Source organism: Pteropus alecto, unplaced genomic scaffold (assembly GCF_000325575.1).
Source record: "Pteropus alecto unplaced genomic scaffold, ASM32557v1 scaffold94, whole genome shotgun sequence".
Lineage (NCBI taxonomy): Eukaryota > Metazoa > Chordata > Mammalia > Chiroptera > Pteropodidae > Pteropus > Pteropus alecto.
The window spans coordinates 11,577,856-11,597,300 of record NW_006437736.1 but is presented as its reverse complement, the minus strand read 5'-3'; the positions used below and the strand labels follow the sequence as shown (position 1 = coordinate 11,597,300).

At 34.2% G+C, this 19,445-nt stretch overlaps 1 protein-coding gene across 3 annotated transcripts in view; it reads right to left on the bottom strand.

Moving 5' to 3' along the window:
- Positions 1-19,445, bottom strand: part of NTN4 (netrin 4) — a 97,808-nt gene that overhangs the window by 23,885 nt on the left and 54,478 nt on the right. For all 3 annotated transcript variants that reach the window (XM_025048818.1, XM_006914596.3, XM_025048819.1), the window contains exons 4-5: positions 9,730-9,856; positions 7,621-7,809 (exon numbers count right to left, since the gene is read on the bottom strand). In XM_025048818.1, the coding sequence (XP_024904586.1) occupies positions 7,621-7,809; positions 9,730-9,856 (316 nt within the window). The remainder of the gene's footprint in view (positions 1-7,620; positions 7,810-9,729; positions 9,857-19,445) is intronic.

Genomic DNA, 19,445 nt, shown 5'->3' with positions numbered 1-19,445 from the left:
ATCTTGCCAGTGCAAGACTGTTCCTTCTATGAGTGCAAGACTATTTCCTACATTCACTCAGTCAGATTTTATTATTTATTGTTTGTAATAGAAATTCTTTATTCCAACACTGTAGGAAACATTTCTCACCTATAAATGCCCCTCACTGGAAGAAAATTTTTTTTTGTCACATTAATCAATCTGAAATTCCTTTTCTCACTTTCATCCACTTATATCTAATTATAATTCTTTGTTCTAGGGAAGTAAATTATTTTTGCCACTCCTAGATCCTCTTACACCTTTTGAGTATGTGTAGAAAGTTATGTTCTCTCTGGAAAGTTTCCTAGTTGACCTGAGAATATTTATCCTTTTTCATATTTATTCATTAGTATCTCTCTTGTTTTGTTGGTCTATCTGGAACACTCTCCAATTATCTCCGTCTTTCTTGTACTAAGATTCCTTAGAATAAATGCAATTCTTTATATTCAAACTTTACATGGCAATTTACCGGTAAGCAGGGTCTAACTCAAAATCCAAAGTGATAAATTTTTTTAAAAATCTAAGTTTTTTAGAAATCATTTTTGGCTCTACATGTCTGATTATTTCCACTTTTGTTAATTCATTTTATTTCATCAAGTAGGTCACAATGTGGAATCAAGTTCTTAGGATCTTTGTAGGTCTTTGGATCAAAGTCTTTGGGGTCAAACAAATCTGGATTTTAATCTCAGCCCTGCCTCTGACCAGCTGCATGAACTTGGACAAATTACATAATTAAGTATAATTTAAGCCTCAGTGTCCTCATTAATGAGTTAATACCTAACTCATAAAAATTGCTAAATGAGATAACTTATATAAATTGCCCAGTACAATGTCTGGCCCATAGTAACCACTCAACAAACACTATTCTCTTTTTTATATCCCATCTAATTTTGTCCAGACTTTCTGAGGATTTCAATATTTTATAATATTTTATAATGATTTGCTTGATTATTTAAAGCTTGTCCTCATCAAATGCAGAATGGCATATTGTTTATTTATTCAGTAAATTACACTTTCTGTTTTGGAAACATTTTAGAGAATTTCATGACCTCTCCTACTTCTCTTCTCCAGTTTGACTGACTTTTATTATTCATCAACTCATAATATTTCTTCTTTTTGGATGAATTTTAATACACATTATTTAATCTATCTAAGAGATAGTCCTACTATGATATATTATGACATATGTATTTTCTCTCATTTTTTTTTTTTTTTTTTTTTTTACTCCTTAATCCTCTGGTTTTATACACTAGATTTTTTTAAAAACTGAGATTAAAGTTTCCCAACTATTATTGCCAAGTTACTGGTTCTATTTAAAAGTTTGCTTTCCAAAAACAGTTACTTCATATTGATTCCGTGCTGGAATCATTCACAGTTACTTTCAATATAAAACAAAGATGTCTATGTTGTTTATATGACCTCATGCGGCTCTTCTAAAACTACAATTTGAAAGAAAAAGCCCACTAAGCTACTACTGAAAGAAATGTCAATGATTCTTGGGAACAAATCCTTTTCTGAGATAGACCAGAACACAGGTACGGAATGAAAAATGGAAGATGCTTATGGGTTCCTAAATGTGTCACTATGGTAAGATATTCTGGATTTAATTAATTTGAAATTTTTACTTCTAACACAATTTGAAGGGAAAGAATAACCATCCCAGAGGTAGAATGAAATAATTGTTAAAGAGAGGTACAAACAAACAGACAAACAGCATCGTGAGAAAGTGATATCTGAGCAGACTGTGACGGATGGAAAGGTAGTCTGCCTCAAGATAGTCACCCACTCAAAGCACTTGAATTTCCATCAGTTGAGCAGTTCTCACCTAAGCCAGCAAGAAGAAAAAAGGCAACAAGAAGAAAAAAGATTTGGATGGATAATAGAACTCTTTCTTTACAGAGATAGCTGGCTAGTTACGGTAACAGTAACCAAGTAACCAGACAATATTCTGGGTAAACACTTGGTTTGGGTTTTAGAGCAGAGGGACCAAGTTTATTTTTATTCATTCTCTGCTAAAAGGCAATTGACTACATTTATTTTGGCCCACCAGGGAGGAAGGAAGGGCATGTCAGTTTTTTCAAGGGGTTGTTTACTTTGACAGGGAATGAATTCTGCATTTTTTTTCCATTTGCTCATTTTTCTTTAAATATGGAGAGACTATGCAATAGTTAAAAATATGTCTTGACATAAGGTTAATAAACTTACTACCTGGCTATTTCCTAAAAAGAGCTAATTCTGCTCTACAAAGCATTTTCTTAAAAAATCTGTTTCAAACCATGTGTTTCACTAAAATAAGGGAAATTTTCTACAGAAAATTTCATGTCATGGAATAGCTGTTAATATTCCATACCAATTCCATGTCAATTTTCCATTGTCTAACATTTAATGTATCCTTTGGTGCTAAGAGGAGGGGGGAAGGGAAGAGGGACTTCATGAAGAATGGGATTCAATAATTATTTAAATCAAACACAATAACATGCTTATAGTATTTTAATGCTATGTTCTGAAATATGTAAAGGTTAATTGTCAGTGTAATAGTAAACTAATTTTATTATAAATTCCAGTCACATTATAATAATTGACTTCAAAGAATGAGATGCTTACAGTAAATAAATTTATACACTATGAATAAAAGGGCATTCTCCACATAGAATTGCTAGGAATTTATTTTGAAACTGGTAGGTGAAAAACATACATCATAGAATTCTGCCAGAAATATTTTGGAGAAAAGCAGTTCTAAGTCAGACATTAATAAGTGGGAAAAGATAATTGACATGAATGCTTACCAGCATTCATATCTATCATCGTGTTAGGAAAAACATGTCTAGCCAGAGTTTTAGTAATCCTTTAGGATTTTCTGTCAGAGATACGGCTAATTCAGAGAGTAGATTAAGTTATAGATGATTATTAGCTCAAAATCTTTCATCCAAAGATGAAAGTGAACCGAGCCCACACTAGAAACAGGAATGCATACGTAGCAGTTCTTAAGTGCTGGCCAGGAGACCAACAGGCTGAATCAGAATCACCAATGGAGCTTTAAAAAAACACAGATTTCTGTCCCCATCCCTGTTGGAGATTCTGATTCAGAAGCTCAGGGGCAGGGCTCTGAGATTTCACATTTTCAATAAGTGTTCCCAGCTGATTCTAATCCACATATAGGTTTGACTAAAAGGAGAAGTGCTTGTATCAGACAAGGGAGTTGTGAAGGTGGAGGCAAGACTTTGTTCAAAAAAGAGAAACCATTTCACTTTTGGTTTAGAGTCTTTTCTGAGTCATTGACTTTCTGATTAAAAACAATGATCTGGTAGCTTGAAACTGGCCATGGTAGAACTATTTAAACCTCAGAATGCTATAAATCAAGGCTTTTTTTCTCCTTAGAAAGCCAGCATGCCACTGCATATTAGGGTTATTCTTACATTTATAATATGCCTGTCATAGGAAAATCTACTTAGGTTACAGGATACCAAAGACACAGTAGTGACTTTAGAGATTTCAAATGAGTTATTCTAAAAGAGACTTCTCTTTTAGCATAGAGAGACAGTATTCCTCAAAGTATCTCAGTACACGGTGATAATTATATTTTCCATTATTTCTGTACCTTTGTGACCAGCCACTTCGAGCTTCCATTTCTACTCTCAACCCTAGATTCAGCTGGAGAGATTTCACATTGTACCTCATGTTCGCAGACCTTAAACACAGTCCTTTTAAAATTCTTTTTCTGAATTGTAGAAATAAATTCAGTTTCAATGATCTCCAGTAGTCTTAAAAAAACAAACAACATCTTTGGAAACCTCAAGTGATTTCTTGGCAATGGACATGTGTAGTTGATTGTTTGGGTCCCACAGCTGACTCTGGTTACATTTGAAATAAAGAGGAAATGAGAACTGAGAGATGATTTAATTGCTCACAGGAATATATCTGTTGGCTAGTAGATTTGGTTCATGGCCCTTTTTATTCATGTTTGATGAATTTGTGACCATCAATTAAGTGTACACATAAGTACCATAGCATTTAGCATAGTACTTATCAGGAAAGTGGGAGGGAAAATATAGTTTGGACCATGAATGGAGTCAACAAATCTTTGGCTTATTTGGCCAGGATCTAGCTATCTAATGGGGAACAGAGTCCCAAGATTAATGTCACCAATATTTATTGAATGAATTAATATGCTCAGATTAATATTCTATTAAATGTGTAGTAGATTGAATAACATCAATTCATTCCATTTTATAGATGAACTCAAAGGCAACAAAGGCAACCATTGATTAAAAACCAAAACACACTTTCTGTTTTAGCACTTTTAGAGGAAAAAAATAAAAACATCCACCAAAAACATATCAGAGGCATCTCCTCAAGGAAGTCTTCCTTAACTGCCTTCGCCCCACCCCCACACTCTCCCTAAGGCACTCAGCATATCTCTTTCATTACACTTTCCTCCTATAGTGAGGATGATAATAGTACCTATATCAAAGTGCTTTTGTGAAAATTAAATGAATTAATACATATATTAGCCCTTTGAACAGTGAACAGAGAAGAGTAGGCACTCAAAAAATGTTAGCTATTGCTATTATATCATCACCATCACCACGATGTATTAAAATGACCTGTTATTGTATATTTCTCTTAGAGTGTAAGATCTTGTAGGGAAGACCTTTTCATCTTTACAGACCTAGTCCTTACTGAAGTGCCTGGCTCAGAAAAGCCACTCAATAAATGTCTCCTGAGCTAAACTGAGCTATAATTTATACACTTCTAGTAAATTCTGTCTGGGCTGCTGCTTCAGGCGTTCAACGGTTCCAACTCCTGAGAAGACATTAACTAGGAAATAAAGAAGATATGTGCTTTCATATATCACTGCTGGCAGTCCAATAGACTAGATTGCCCGGGCTTAGTTAACATTATGTTTGTAATTATTTCAAAAGGCTTAGCATTTCCTTGATATACAGTTATAGGCTCTAGGTCTTGGAAATGAGGAACAAATAAACAGAAGGAATCCCTAAAATATGTACTCCCAAGTGAAGTCTTCACATAGCAGCATTTTCCAGTGTGTTCTATAGAACACTGGTCCTACAAGATGCTGTGTAAGAAAAGCATTTTCTGGCTACATTTGAGAGACATATGTCAAAGCTCTATAGGAGGTTTATAATGAACATTAGCATACGAAAGTCTCTGAGTAAAGAAACCTTTGATTAAGTCACCATTTCCTAAATTTTCAGGCCATAGAAAAATTTCCCTTTATCCTAATACCTATTAACAGCTCATGGAATTAGTATTCCATGGATCAAACCTTGGAAAATGCTGTACTGTAGAAACACATTTGTCCAGATTTCCATTTTTTTCTCAGTAAATCTTTATGTAATTAATTAAAAATTTTTAAGTCTGTATACACACAGGTAGAGATGCAAACCTTAGTTAATTTGGATGCTCAGGGAATGGTAGAATGTTGGGCTAATTTTTAAAAACAAACCTTAGAGTAAGTGCTAAAAAGCACTTAATTCTTGTTGAAAAGTGTTAAGCTTTAATATGATACAATTACCTGGGAATATCGTTAAAGTGCATATTTGATTCAGCAGGTTTTGGTGGGATCAGAAGTTCTGCGTTTTCTAATCAGTTGATGCCAGTGGAATTGGTCTCTGGACCACACACTGAGTAACAGGTTATTTTTCTGCCTTGGTGAGCACAGTAGAATAAATATAATAAAATTGTTATTTCGAATAACATTGTACATGTTGTTGATGGAACCACACACTGGGATACTTTAAATTTTTAAAAATATCAACTTGTTTACTTGATACTACCTTCCTCATAAAAGTAAAGTGGGAATTAATGGGGAGAAAAGTTATGGCTATAGCAACATCTCTATCAGCACGTAGCATGAAATCTGGTTCACTATGGGTACTTAATAAATGTTAAGTATATTAACTTATTTTCATAAATTTTATTATCAGAATTAATGACTTTAGAGGTGATATAGGGACATGTCTTCCAAGGAGAGAGTTAATGATATGAAAATATTACTAAATAGTGAAAATGTTGCCAAACATATTCCCAAATAAATAATATATTATAGAGAGTATCTAGGTAGAAAGAAGAATTAGATGTGCTAATAAGTGTTGGGATCTACCCCTGGCTCAGAAAAGGAAAGAGAAGGAACAGAAACTGTCGGTAAGGAAAATCATGCTAGGGAAGTGAATGGACACAGGCATCTCCGTCTCAGACATATGCTGGAGTAGTCGTAAAGTGAATGGAGATAGCCCTTCCTCAGGCAGTCTACTCAGTGGATCAGGGGGCTGTCTGTAGAAAGAAAGAAGAAAATATAGATCTTCCCCACCAAGCCAACCGCTTCCTACAAGTTATGCTAAAAGGACTAAATTGGCATCAGTTATTTTTTTAATCCCCTACTTGCTGCATGTATTTGTTAAGTAGAAGAAATTAGCAACATGACTTATTAGTAGTAGTTTCTAACTTCAAGTCTGAGTACTCACAAGAGTGAGAGTAAAATAAAACTCTCTGAGAAATATTATGACGAATCTAAATTTGGGGCTCACTGTTGAAAGTGAGCTGTGCCACAGTCTATCTTCCATAATTTAAGAGAGAAGAAAGCTTGTAACAAATAAGCCCACTTGAATTTTGATGTAGATATTTCCTGCCTGTTGTTAAAAATATGTATCTTTCAAGAGCAATAGAATTTTTCCTTTAACTTAAAAAACAAGATTTTAAATGATTATTTCCTGTTGTATTGCTCCTTTCCTGTCACTGTTTTGAGCTAGAACATGGAGTACTTGGTAGGGATAGGAAGGGCATGATCATCAATCTCCATTAACAGTCTTGAGTGGTTTTTGTCCTCTAATAATTTCTGAGTTAATGGACATTTAAATACTCATGTAATTAGATGAGCTATTCAGCCACATTGGACATTTAGGCTCTGCATGAAACCTTAATAGTCACATGTTTCAGATAATTGGACAGATGCTTAAAAAGTCTGCTCTTTTTCCAAATAAACTTATTGAAGTTATGCCAAAAAAAACATAATCTATTCTATATGAATAGTATTTTGAAGGAGAGTAGGGAACTATTGTTATGTTCTAAATATGTTTATGATACAGGGATATATTAGAGCGGTGTCAACCAAATTGCTTTCATACTGAAATCAAAACAGGTGTTCAGGTTCACTCTAGAGATGAAAGCTAGAATGATCCAAATGTAGGTAACCACTCTTTATTTCATTAGTTTGAGTCCATTTATTGTCTATGTTTTATTCATATATTTAGTCTTCAGATAATTTTAAATATATCTCCCTTTTCATCATTCTTTCTTCTCTTATATTAGTCATCTTGTTTTCCAAAATGTGGTGCTACGGGAAATAATTTTACTTCATGAAAAGTGGGAAAGGAAAATTACTTTTATGAATATTGTACTGTTTTCACCTAACAAGTAGAAAATTCTTGCCCTTTATCAGTGAAGAAATTAACTGATGTGTGAGATTTATTGTCTGAAATTTCACAACCCCTCTCCCTTGGGCCAGCAAATGGAGGATGGAAAGATTCACCTCCTCTGTACAAATCCTCCTTTTTCCCAGGAAGCATACATAAGTTCACTTACTTTTGCAAGCATCTGGAGCAGAGAAGGGTCTCCGAAGGTCCCGATAGAAGCCTGGCTTACATCGCTGGCAATGCTGACCTTCCGTGTTGTGCTGACAGTCATTGCAGACACCACCAGTGCGATTCCCTGATGCCTCCCACACATTAATGTCAAAGTGACAGGCATCAGCATGCCCATTGCACTTGCAGGCTGGAAAAAAAGAAGCATGGAAGGAAAATAAATAATTACAAATAAAGTGGCAGGTTTTCTAACATTCAAACTGTTAAAAAGAGGGTAAGCTGTTGGTAATGTTTTAAATTTTTAGTTTTTGTGAATAATGCCCATTTTCACAGAACACAAGAATCAAAACAATATAAAAGGGCATACACTGAGAACTCTAGACTCCCATCTCTTTTTTTTAAGGTTTTTTTTTTTTTTTTTGGTGTGTGTATTCTACTGATTTTTTAGATTTTTTTTTTTGAGATATAATTGATATATTATAGTTTTAATTTAAAAAGTTTTGGGATATGCCTAGAAGCCCACAAACTATAGTTTTGTCTTAGGCAGAGATATTACAGTTACCTTAGTAATTAGAGTTGAAATTTATTTTGGGAAGCCTATTTGAGTGGCCACCATTTTTTTCTCTCTCTAATGGTAACATATCATCATTTCCATTCCCGCTACTTCCCAAGAACCACTGACATCACTGTAGGTCCCATGACCTTGCTTAAAAAAGCTAGATTGTCAGGCATTATCTAAAAATGACAATTCATATTGCAGATACAGGCCTGAATTCATACTCGCCAATGAGCCTGGGAGCAAGGAGTAAGTTGGCAGGTAGATTGACTTACCTTTCTATTTATCAGCTCTTGTACCAGGTCGTCTCCTACAGAAGCCTCAAATTTCTTGTAGAAGAAGCCAACAGTGTTTCTTATGTAATAATTTCTCAAAGGCATTTCTAAGATGATCAGTCAATAGGGCCAAGTGACAAATCTCTGTGTTCTATATGTATTAGATGTGCACATGGTTTCTTTGGAAAGGGCCAGAATGGCATTCTAGGAATTTAGGAGAAATTCTTTAGATTCTCTTGATGAGTGATTTAGAATAAGAATCCAGACTTTTTCCTGGAGGTAAACTGTATTTAAAAATGTTTGTGCTATTGTTTTTCATTGTTTCCTTGATGTGTTATGATATTTTGATGATTCATAATCTTTAAAAAATACAAGATAATTTAAGATTTATGCTTGGAGGAAATCCTTTACATTTCCTAGAAACTAAAATAAATCAGTTATGATTCCAAATTATGTATGAGAAGAGACTTCTCGCAACTTTCCCCACAGTACCTGCCTTTAAAGCCTGATAAAATTGAAGTCTGTGAATGTTAACACTGTTATGGGCATGTGTGTTTCTCGAACATTTTGAATTGAAAAAAAAAAAGAAAAAGGTTCACATTCCCATATTTTTTACTTTCTTGTATAATCTCAAACCTTAAACCCGAAGTTAGCCCTGGTAATGCAGTCTCCTTCTTGACTAACTGGATTAATTTCAAATTTGATTTGTTATTTTAAGTAAAGCAAAAAGAAGGGCATGATGGTATTATAGAAAAAATAAAACATTTAATTTGGAGTCTGAGGGTTTGGGATCAAGTCCTGACTCTATCACTTATTAATTTTGGCAATTTATTTAACCTCGCTAAGCCTTAGTTTCCTGATCTCTAAAATGGGATTAACACCACCTGCTTTATAGGGCTGTTTTGAGAAATGAGCTCAACATAGCTATTTTCATGATTCCGATTTATTATCTCAGCCATGAGAGTAATTGTACACCACAATCTTCAGTTGTTCTTGTGTCTCGCCATGTTTTTATGAAGTCAAATTTTCAAGGAAGGTGCTTAGGTCCTGCAAAGTGGCCAAGCAAATAGGCAACGCATTCTTGGCAAAACAGACACATTGGCAAATTTGCAAGCAGTTAATTCTTTCCCATAATTGAGGTCATAGTGGGCAGCGATATGGGCTCTGTTTGTGTAGGTTACAGCGTCTGTCACCCACTACTTCATGTTTCCAGAGATGACAAGGAGTCCACAGATTAGTTTATAAAGAAGGCTTTGAGTCTTGTGGACTTGGTACTTACTTCTGCACTCTTTAGGAGATCCTGTTTTGCCATCAGCTGCCTCCCAAGGGCGGTCATTGTATAACGGTGCACAATGTTGGCAGTGGGTGCCTGCTGTGTTGTGTTTACACATACACTTCCCATGGACCTACAAACAAAAATAAGTAAGAACTGTGAGCACAGATGATGCTAGGAAAGAACATTCTTCCTACAATCTCCTCTCACTGGTTGGCTTTAGCCATATGACATCCATTCACCTATTTTTATTTAGGCTTTAAAATATTTTTATATATTTAAATTGTATAATCAATATCTTTATAGCTAACTATTTGTATATGTCTTTAATTATTTATTTGGAATGTGGTTTTTGGAAGTAAAATTAAAGTCAAAATACATATATGTTTATGCATTTTCTTTTAATTCCATAGTTTGGAGTAGTTAAGGGTTCATTAAAATAGTATTTCTCATAGGGAAGAATCCTTGGGTAGAATTCTCTGGGATCTGAAGTTTATGAGAATTTTAATATTTTTTTGTGTCAACTCACTGAATTTCTAAAAATTAATATTTTGAATCATCCTGAATACTTCCTAATAACTAAGCATAGCCATGAATTCTAGTACCAAGATGCATTTATTGACACATGATGTCATGATTAGACAAATAAAGTTTTGAAAAGTAGCTCAAAATTCTCAAATTATCTAGGTTCCCACATTTGGATCTATGAGGTGTTTTTTTTTTCTTTTTCTTGAGAAACATAAAAAGTAAGTCAGCATAAGGGTTATTAATTATATCAACCAGTCAACAAATATTTAATGAATATCTACAAGGGAGAGTTGCTATATTAGGCAATGTTTGGTACACAGCGCATTACAAAATATAATTTCTATCTTTAAGAAACGTATAATGTAGCTGAAGGAAAAAAAGATTTATATAGAAAAAAATTACAGATAAGCTAGACAATAAATAAATACCTAGAAAACAAAATGATGCTGGAATTTAAAAGATACAGAAACCACCATAGGTTGGCGGTTAGGTTTTGAGCTCGTCCTTGAAGATGCACAATATTTCTGACAGACAGAAGGGAAGAAAGTTTCCAGGAAGAGGAAATAAAACGAACCAAGGTGTGGTGCTAGGAGGATAGGGAAAATCTAAGCTATTTTGGCCAAAATCACAATGAGTCCCGAGAGTTCAATGAATCTGGAAATAGTTACACCAATATGCTGATGTACTATTGCTTGACATTCCAGTAAGTTGTGCTGTTTTACCCAAGAGCCCCTTTCTCTTTTAATTCTCTTAGTATACATGTCTTTGGTTCCACTTGTGGAGGCACTCATTATCCAGGTGTGTTATATAACCACCATGGACCTTAGACTCACATAACATTCAAGTGCAAGAATTATATATGGCTTGGGTATTGTAGGCTATTCGTGAGTAAACCACATGAGGCCTAAGAGTTATAATCTGGAAAATTTCATAAATGATAATTTTGGTGGCCATCTTGCTTTTAAATTTCATTTCTGTGTATGGTGAGGTCTTTGTGCTTAATGAAAGTTAATTGTTGCTGTCCTTTTAGCTTTTAGGAATTAGTAAGGATACAGCTTTTTTTTTTTTTTTTAAGAGGTTCGAATTGGCTTCTTAGAGTACCATGATGTTGCAGATTTTTGTTAATTCTCCTTGTAGAAATTCAATTGTTATACATTCAATTTATTGGTTTAGGTCTTGGAGTACGAAAGTGTGAGCTGAGTTATAGTTACATATTTTCTTGGGCTTCTCTTTGTGACTTTCTTCGTTAGGAGCTCTTTATACATAAAGTCCCATGGAAGTTGTGTTTACTATACATGTTCATTCACACATCCAGGCAAGCTCTAAAGACAAGTTTGCACTTAAATTTGGAGATCTGCAGGAATTCAATTTCTACCGTTCTCTAAGAGTGAGGTCTTTTTATCTTAATTCCTGGATATCTGATTTTTCATGTATTTCTGTAGAAATGCTCCAGTGCTACTGCTTTTATTAAATATTTTAAATTCAACATTCCTTATCATCATGAGAAAAATAGAAACTCTTTATCAAATAACTTCTGCATGATAAGTTTCTTTAAAAAGGCTCCCAGTAAAAACTTTGTTTGCTTGTACTAGATGCTGATTTCAAACAAAATGGAGTCTTGGGAAAACCGAGTAAGTAAAATCTTCCAAAGCTGAAGAGTTTAGTGAGGTGAAGATATACTTGTATAGCTGATAGAACTTGGTAGCATAATGAAGATTAGTGGGGAAAGCAGTTTTGTAATTGTCTAAATTTTATAACTTATAACAATAAAACATATGCAAAACACCAGGATACAAATATTTGATAAAATTAGATTCAGAGTTCTTAGAATAAACTATCCCTAATCCATCACTGCTGTTAAGGGGATTGCATAGAATACTATCCGAGGAGGGCATTTGAAAAAGTGTTAAGAAGTATAAGACAAATATGGTAGAGATCAAGATCAATACATTCTATCTGTATAAAACTTCAAAGTCTAGTCCCTGAGGCAGTGTCTTGAAGAATACATGGGATTTTTCCTTAGGAAGCAAAGAAAAGAAGATAGAACCCCAAAGGAATATTCTGGGAATAATCAATAAATAAGAGGACATGTGTTGGAGAGGTAGGTTCTATCTAGATCATGGAACACATAAAATATCAATTTAAAGATGCTGTGATTTATCCTGTAACTACCAAAGATCTACTGAAGATTTTTGAGTAAGGAAATGACTGAAAGGTATATTTAATACTCTTTTTCTCTTTAAAAAAATTTCTTTCTACCTCACTCCTATCTTGTCTGTTATGCTCTTTCTTCCCCTTCCTCCTTTACTATCTCTTTTTCATATATATATATATGAAAACTTTTTTTTTTATCATAGTTTATGCTTTCCAACAGCCAATGGTACCCACATGTATCTTCTGATGATGTTCAGAATTTTAAAAGGTTGTTAATTCTTATTTATCACCTTTTTGCATCCTTTTTTACACACATATATATATACACACATATATATATATACTTTTTTTTTTTTACCATTGTTTATGCTTTCCAACAGCCAGTGGTACCCACATGTATCTTCTGATGATGTTCAGAATTTTAAAAGGTTGTTAATTCTTATTTATCACCTTTTTGCATCCTTTTTACTTTTAACAGCCATTTATAGAGTACTGTATGAAGACAAATCCTGCAAAGTAGAGTTAGTTTTCTTTAGAGGAACTAAACTATCATTATAGGTCAGTTTATCAGGCACGGTCTTGGAATGCCCAAGGCTTATAGGTAATTTCACCCCATTCACAGATTAGCCCTGTCCCACAAATTCCAGGCCTCGAGAGGCCACAGACATTTAGGGAAGCCTCATGAAACATTTACATGTATCACGAGATAATGTGGATAGGTCAATTCCCTCTGGAGTAAGGATTTCAGAGTATTCCCTTGTTCCCACATGCCAAGAATTGAGACGAACCTCCCAGGGTCTGAAAGATGCCAGCCCAGTAAATTTTTTTGCACACAGAAAAATTCAAGGAACTGTCATTTTGAGTATTACCAAAAATAGCTGTAAATCATTACCTAAATCATTTGAAACAAGAAATCCTTCCTCAGCGATACAACTGTTACTGTTCAAGCTTGAAAGATCACCCACTATTTGATGCTCGTGAAAAATGTGCAAGTAAAACTAGGTCTTTATTGAAAAAAAAAAAAAAACAGAAAAAGGAAACAGCAACAAGTTAAACATAGTTCTTATTTGGTACACAAACATGAACTAGAGAACGAGCAGGAAAATGAGATTATGTACTTAGGGCTTAGTCAAAGAAGAGTGGTGTCTGGCTGTCTAACTGAAAAATGAGAAATCTACTTTAACAAATTTATAACTCTTAATTATCTGAAAGGTACACCTTGTCATTTTGGATATTTGATGAGTTTCATAACCTCTTCTATTATACCAGGAGTACTTTATTCTGTTGATGTTAAAAATTTTCCTACCTATATCTGATATTATTTATTTGTTACTAATATTAACCTAACTGTAAGTCATTTTAGCACATTTATTTTACAAGGAGGGATTCATACAAACTGAGCCAGTAATTTAAGGAATTATTGAAACTGCATGCTCATTAATAGCTGCACAGTTTGGTGACAAATATATATTAGAGCCAAATAGACACAGAAAATACCATTTCTTTATATTTGAGGTGACTGACGTAGAAATCTAGGTGGGGGACAAAGAGAGGAAATTATCATCTTTCGGATCCATCATTGGAAGATATGCAGGTCTCGCCTAGAAAAACTGCTTGTTAATTTTTCCTTTTGAGGGGTAGAAGGCCTTCTAGTAGTTAGCAGTCATGGAGTTGAGGAAATTGGCTATGGCAAGAGGTTGTGAGAATCTGAGCTACGTCAGGCATATGGGTTAGACAATCATTTATCAAGATGTAGAATATTCAAACATTAGATGGCAGATTGGCTTAGACAACTTCTAGTCTCAAGGCTCTATTATTTTAAGGTTTCCTTCTCTATGTTGTGAATACTGCTTAGTTGTAGGCAAATACCCATAACCTTTTCTGAGCTGCCAGAGAAGACTTAAATGTCATATGTCTGGGTCCTATCGCCATTTCACCAATGCAGAACATTTCCAGATTATTTGACTATCAAACAAGAGAGAGCTAGGAGAATATCTCGTCTTTCTTGCAGGTACTATTTTTGACACAAATGAAAAAAATCAATATTAATAGATAGTCTCTGAAGATAGACTTTCATTTGTCAATACTGTCTATACCTAAACTGAGTTTTGCTCTCTCTGGTTTTTCTCCTACTGTTTTCCTCCTCCTATACTGCATTTCCCCCCACTGTTTGTGACTAAAGAAATCATAGGCTAAATATCATTCTAGCTCCTGCCTTCACAAATAAAGGTATTTTTAATCATCTAGTGATGTTGTATTACAGACATTTACCATGATGGAATTACCAAAGCAAAAAATCAGTCTGGTTAACGCTTTGAAGGAGGCACGCTAATTGAATTCTTTTAGGAACATGTGATAACATTTGCTTCCCAACTACTTTCCAAGAAAGAAACAACTGTTATTCATGTCTGACTAAAAATTATAATGGAAGTTAGTGGAGTTTTAACAGCTAAGTATTCAGAAAGTCTTGAATTTCATAAATTAATTTCCTTGCGCTACTGTGCCATTATTATTTATATACGCATGATTTTATTTTCATTATTTACCATTCAACTTTGGATTCCCATGGAAAATGAATCTTCTTTCATTCTGTCATTGGAACTTTAAAAAATGTTTGTGAAAAGAGGATGCAAACAGTGCCTGTTCTACGAACCAAAGAAAAATGCTCACTTAAAGGCAGCTGCAGCAATTCACAGACCTCCCTCCATTTAGCTATGACAAATGATTTAGAAGTGGAACAAAGCTATGCAGCAATTTAAGACAAAATTTGAAGGCAAGAGCTGATTAATTTCTAAAGAGATAGTATATCCCTTTTAGAGAAAAGGATTAACTTTTAAAAGAATGAACTTCTTATGCATGAAAAGAGATAAATTCTAATAACAGGCTAGCCTGTTAGAACCTGCTCCTCTTATATGAGACAAAAACATGCACAATACTACAGCACAAACCTTTGAATAGAAAGCATTGTGAGGAAAACATGTCTTTTCATTAATGAATAAAATATTTCTTTTCTCCACTGAAGGTTTGCATGTTTTAATTTAACAGAAGAAGAGGGAGTTCTATTGTGAATATGAAGCATAATAATTGAGTTTGATGGAAAAGGGGGCTTGAAACATACTGTCAGAATGGGGCAAAATAGATTGAAGTCTGAGTATTCCAAATCCTTGTCCAATAATATATATAGCAAGAATGCAAGCAATTGAAAAGCTCTACAATCTATTCATTGGTCTGAATGCTACTTGAATACTACGGAAAACAGCTCTTGTCAGAAAGGATGGGCAATATAATAAAGATAAATATGGAGCAGAAGCAATTATGATTAAAGAAAAAATTTGGCAGTACTTTGAGACTTCTCTCTTCTCAGCTAGTCAGTTGCCTGAAATTCTTCCTGTAGAGATTCATTCCTTTAGCTCCTCAATGGTGTTTTGGGTCCAGAAACTCTCTTCAAGAATGCACTTACATTCAGAAGGGGAAAATCCTTAAATTTCATATCAGCAACAAACGTATCAGCAGATATTATTGCCATCTGTTCTCAACCATAGAACTGGACTCAGAGTTGCCTAGAAGAGGAAGTGACTTCCTGATGGAGAACAAAGGAATGTCTGAAGGGGAGAGGGAAGGAGCCAAAGATAAACTGTACCTACTTCACTATTTTGCCAAGAACTTTGCTCTGGCTGACAGAGCTGGAAAATAAGCATGAATGGAGCCAATGCAAATTTCACAAGAAACCTTTCGTACACTGTATGGTAATCATGTGTTTATCGGCCTTTCTCCACTAAGCCCTTGTGTAGAAGAAACAGCGGCTTAAATTTCTCTGAATCCCCAATAAGTAACGTAATATAGATCTTCAACAAATATGTGTTATTATTTTTAATTCATCCAATATATATTTTATGGACTATTGAGAACCTTAGGTATGGATTTTAGTTCCATTTTAAAAACTTTCCAAAAACTCAGGTTGCTAATTATGCATTTGAAGTGGGAATGCGATAATTTCAATTGTCACAAAGCAGGATTTGGGGTAGAGTAGGATTTAAAGACATTCAGTTTGGTCCAGGGTGCTTCCTATCAGGGGTTTACTAGTTCACATCTGGGCAAGGCATGTTGGTATGTTTTATGTGTGGTGGTCATCATATTTGCTCTGGGAGATCTACTGTAAGCCCAAGGAATGTAGGTCAGTCATGGAGGGAAATGGGAGTAATAATAATGATAATGATGATAAATAATAACAATAATAGTAGTAGTAGCTAAGATTAGGTAGCACCATGTACTGGGCTCAGTTCCAGGCATTGTATAAATAATAACTCAATGGATTTACACAAGATAAGCTAGGTATAATTAACACTGCCATTTCACAAACGAGAAACTGAAGTTCAAAGAGTTTAAGCAATTTGCCTAAGGTCACAAAGCCAATAAGTGATGGAGCTAATTCTAACAATCTGATTCCAGTCACCACCTTAAACTCTAAACTATGCTATTATAAGACCATGTGGAGTGGGATTTTTGAGGGATCCACTTTAGCTGAGTCTCTTCAGGGTGTTACCTAAATAAAAATTGATGCGTTTCAAACCAATTTGTCCTTGGAAAGCTGTTTAGGACAAAGACTAGTTTATAAAAGCGAGCCATTTCATTTATGGGTATTCTATTCTTTAGTAGATTATTAGTCCTGTTCCTCTGGCCAAAGCATAGAAACTTTGGGGATAGGAGAATACAGTAAAATTGACCCCCCAGTTCCCACAACTGGCATGAATAAGTTCAGGGCATATAGGAATATAGAGAATCCTTTTAGATCCTCACTGGTTCATTGTAAAACCTATCTGTGCGCTGATTATTCTGATGTCTCCTATGGGTGTTTCTGGGCCACCGCAAGCAAGCATTAACGAGCCCACTTATCAGAAACTCCAGTGAAGAAATTTACAAAAGGAAGTGATAACGGGAATGTAAATAAACTCTAATTAGAGATTTGTTCTTGTAGATAGCACCTCCTTTATATTATTTACTCTCTCTATTAGATATGATCTGATAAGGACAGTAATATTGCATAGTGTGATGGGTTTTATAGTCAGTTTTAATTTAGGTTATGAGGAATGATGAGAACACTGTGCATAACCTAATAATTTAGGTACATTTTTAGATTCAGGTTGCTGGCTTATTTTCATCTTTTCGTGTGCAATATTTTGTGTGCCCCAAACCTTTGATTTACATATCTAAATGGCAGTTTATCTGTGCTATGGTGCATGCTATTTACCATAAGACATCAGGAATAAAAGGAGTTTCAGAAACATTCATACGCACATAGAAAATTTCCAAATGATATCAAATCTATGTACTCCAAATTGTGAGCATTAATTCCAAGATTGCTTAAAGATGTAGTTGAGCAGGCTTTTGTTTTGTAGTAGCTAGAGCTAAGAACTGAGATCAAGTTTTGTGGTTTATCTTTCAACATATGTCACGGCCCCTTTTGCAAAATTAGATGATTAGTCAAAAGTCAAAATAAAAGAAAGGAAAAACTAACCTCTCCCCGCCCTCCAAACCCACCCATCAGCAGAAAGTAAGGCAGAAACTGCTCTAGGGCAGAGAAAAGCATCACTTGGGTCTTTCAAATAAATTGTAAAATCACTTTTTGAGTTAAAAATGTTGTTAATTAAATAATCTCACTTAAAAAGCTAAGTGAAAGAAAGTTTTAAAATATTCCCATTGTTTTAAAATTTACTATTGGTTCAACAGTATATTTTTTGTTAGTGAGCACTTTTCGTTTACATTTTGGATTCTTAATTTTCAGTAAGACTCTGTTATCATTCAGAGTAATGAGTTTTTAAAACAAACCAAGACTCTTTGTGAGTTCAGGGAAGGAAACAATTTTTATTAATAACGATGGCTGTAAGAAGTCCAAATGTAGCATCTTTTGGGAAACCACATTATCAGAACATCTTTTCTATGCATATTTCCCTAATTAACAAAAAATATTCTCTCTGCTGGGAAATATTGTGAAAGACTTTGGAATGTCCCTTTCCCCCAAAGAAAAGATGACTGAATAGTCTGTCTAGCACACCTTTCTGGGTTATCTCTACCTTTTATCATTACCGAACTATTTTTACAGCTCTTTAAGTTGTATAAAACTAATAATAATGTAAATAATTCTTGTCCATAGAAATGCAAATCGCTTGTGTTTGGTAGAATGCAATTGACAATTGCCCTTAATATTGACATATTTTGCATCAATTTGTAAATATACTTCAGCATTCTTTAATTACCTATGTATGTGTGGTTCCTTGAATTTTCCTTTGAATTGTCCCTCATTAATTAATAAGGTAAACAAAATTGTTGACACGTTTATTTTATATCTGTGTGAGTTATGATTTTTAATCTTTAAAAATATATCCTTTATTTTATCACTGCCATTTCTCGTCCTCCACTAAAGTTCTATTAAAACTACTTGAGGATGTACTTCTAAAAGTGGGATTTCAACTTTTTTAAAAACTTTAGCTCCATACTTTATGGAACTAAATGGATTTTGAATGTCTTATATTTTCACAAGAATTTTTAATTCTACTAGCTTCCTCTTTTCAGTACCATCAGGCACAGACACTTTATCTTTCCTCTGGTGACTGTAATAAATATTTCTGTCATAACAATGCAAATAGCATTGAACTGAAAATTGTAATGCCCAGGAGGCTTATGAAGATTACATTTAGATAAGATCATACTATTACCAACTTATGAGATTTTTTCTACCTTTACTTTATTGCATAGTCTATTTCTCATTTGTTCTTTGTTTCCAATGGATTTTAAGAATTATTTTTGACTGCTGGGCTTTTAAAAATGATGTCAATCCAATAGATATATTTAGTTGACTAAATCCTATAAGTTATCCTAGGTTACCTGCATAATTGGGTTTCAGATGTACTTGTTATTATAGCAATAAAGTAAGGCACAGTGGTTTTAAGATGTTTCTTTCAGTGTATCTAAGACTCCCTTGCCTTAAAATATCAAATTAGTTTCTTTTTTCCTCTACAAAAGCCACAATTTCTTCAGTTGCA